Raw genomic sequence first — 881 nt, 5'->3', positions numbered from 1 at the left:
CCTGCTTGCACGGGTACACAGTGGCACGCCCTCCACACGAGCCCTGCTTGCCTCGCAGGGATGCGGTGAACAAGCAGACGGGGAAGCAGCTCTCTGATCTGGACATCTGCGCTCAGGTGAGCAGCCAGCCGGCAGGCAGCCTGTCAAGGCGTAGCAGAAGCTCAAGTGCCCCGACCAGCCCTTGTCCTGCTAGATTTCCTTCTAGTCAACTGCGCCGCTGCCAGGTGGTCCTCATGCTAAACGAGTTCTTGTTTGCTTGGGCTTCCTGGTCATTACAGCTCTTCACCTTCCTGCTGGCTGGCTACGAAACCACCAGCCTGGCGCTGTCGTACGCGCTGTACCTGCTGGCGCAGCACCCCGAGCACCAGCGGCGCATCCAGGAGGCAAGCGGCGGACGGGGCCCTGCTGTCCCCTATCTTCATGGGCCCTATTGCCTAGCTTACACAGCAGGAGGAGGAGGAGACAGTGTGCTGCCTGGACTGCCTGGACTAGAGTCGTACCGCAGCCCTGCCACGCCCTGTGCAGGAGGTGGATGCCTTGGGGCAGCGTGAGCTGGTTTATGAGGACCTGGCAAAGCTGCCGTACACAGGTCTGCCGTGCCGCCAGCGCCCGCCACTCCCGCCGTATGTTTTGCCACAGCAGCCCTCCGCACCAGGGCATGTTCCTTGCTGCTGCGACACCTACACTCCTGCAATTTTGGTTGCAAATCCTGGTGCTCCTTTTGCTGCAGAGGCAGCGTTCCAGGAGTCTATGCGCCTCTACCCGCCAGTCTCTTCCCTGATTGTCCTGGTGAGCTGGCGCGTGGGCAGGGACTTCAGCCCTGCACGTTGCTGATGCTGGGCTGGCTGGCACGGCAGCCTGCATGAGTGGCACCTCCTCAC

The 881-nt window shown here is 62.2% G+C and overlaps 1 protein-coding gene across 1 annotated transcript in view; it reads left to right on the top strand.

The window, feature by feature from the left end:
- CHLNCDRAFT_135122 (hypothetical protein) overlaps nucleotides 1-834 on the top strand; it is a gene marked incomplete at both ends in the record, with an annotated part of 10,857 nt that extends 10,023 nt beyond the window's left edge. The window contains 4 exons of the mRNA XM_005846653.1: nucleotides 59-116; nucleotides 279-407; nucleotides 526-589; nucleotides 731-834. Of these exons, the coding sequence (XP_005846715.1) occupies nucleotides 59-116; nucleotides 279-407; nucleotides 526-589; nucleotides 731-834 (355 nt within the window). The remainder of the gene's footprint in view (nucleotides 1-58; nucleotides 117-278; nucleotides 408-525; nucleotides 590-730) is intronic.
- Nucleotides 835-881: the final 47 nt, after the last annotated feature.

This window comes from Chlorella variabilis (assembly GCF_000147415.1).
Source record: "Chlorella variabilis unplaced genomic scaffold CHLNCscaffold_13, whole genome shotgun sequence".
NCBI classification, from domain to species: Eukaryota; Viridiplantae; Chlorophyta; class Trebouxiophyceae; order Chlorellales; family Chlorellaceae; genus Chlorella; species Chlorella variabilis.
The sequence above is the reverse complement of the archived record's forward strand: the minus strand, read 5'-3'. Positions and strand labels throughout refer to the sequence as shown.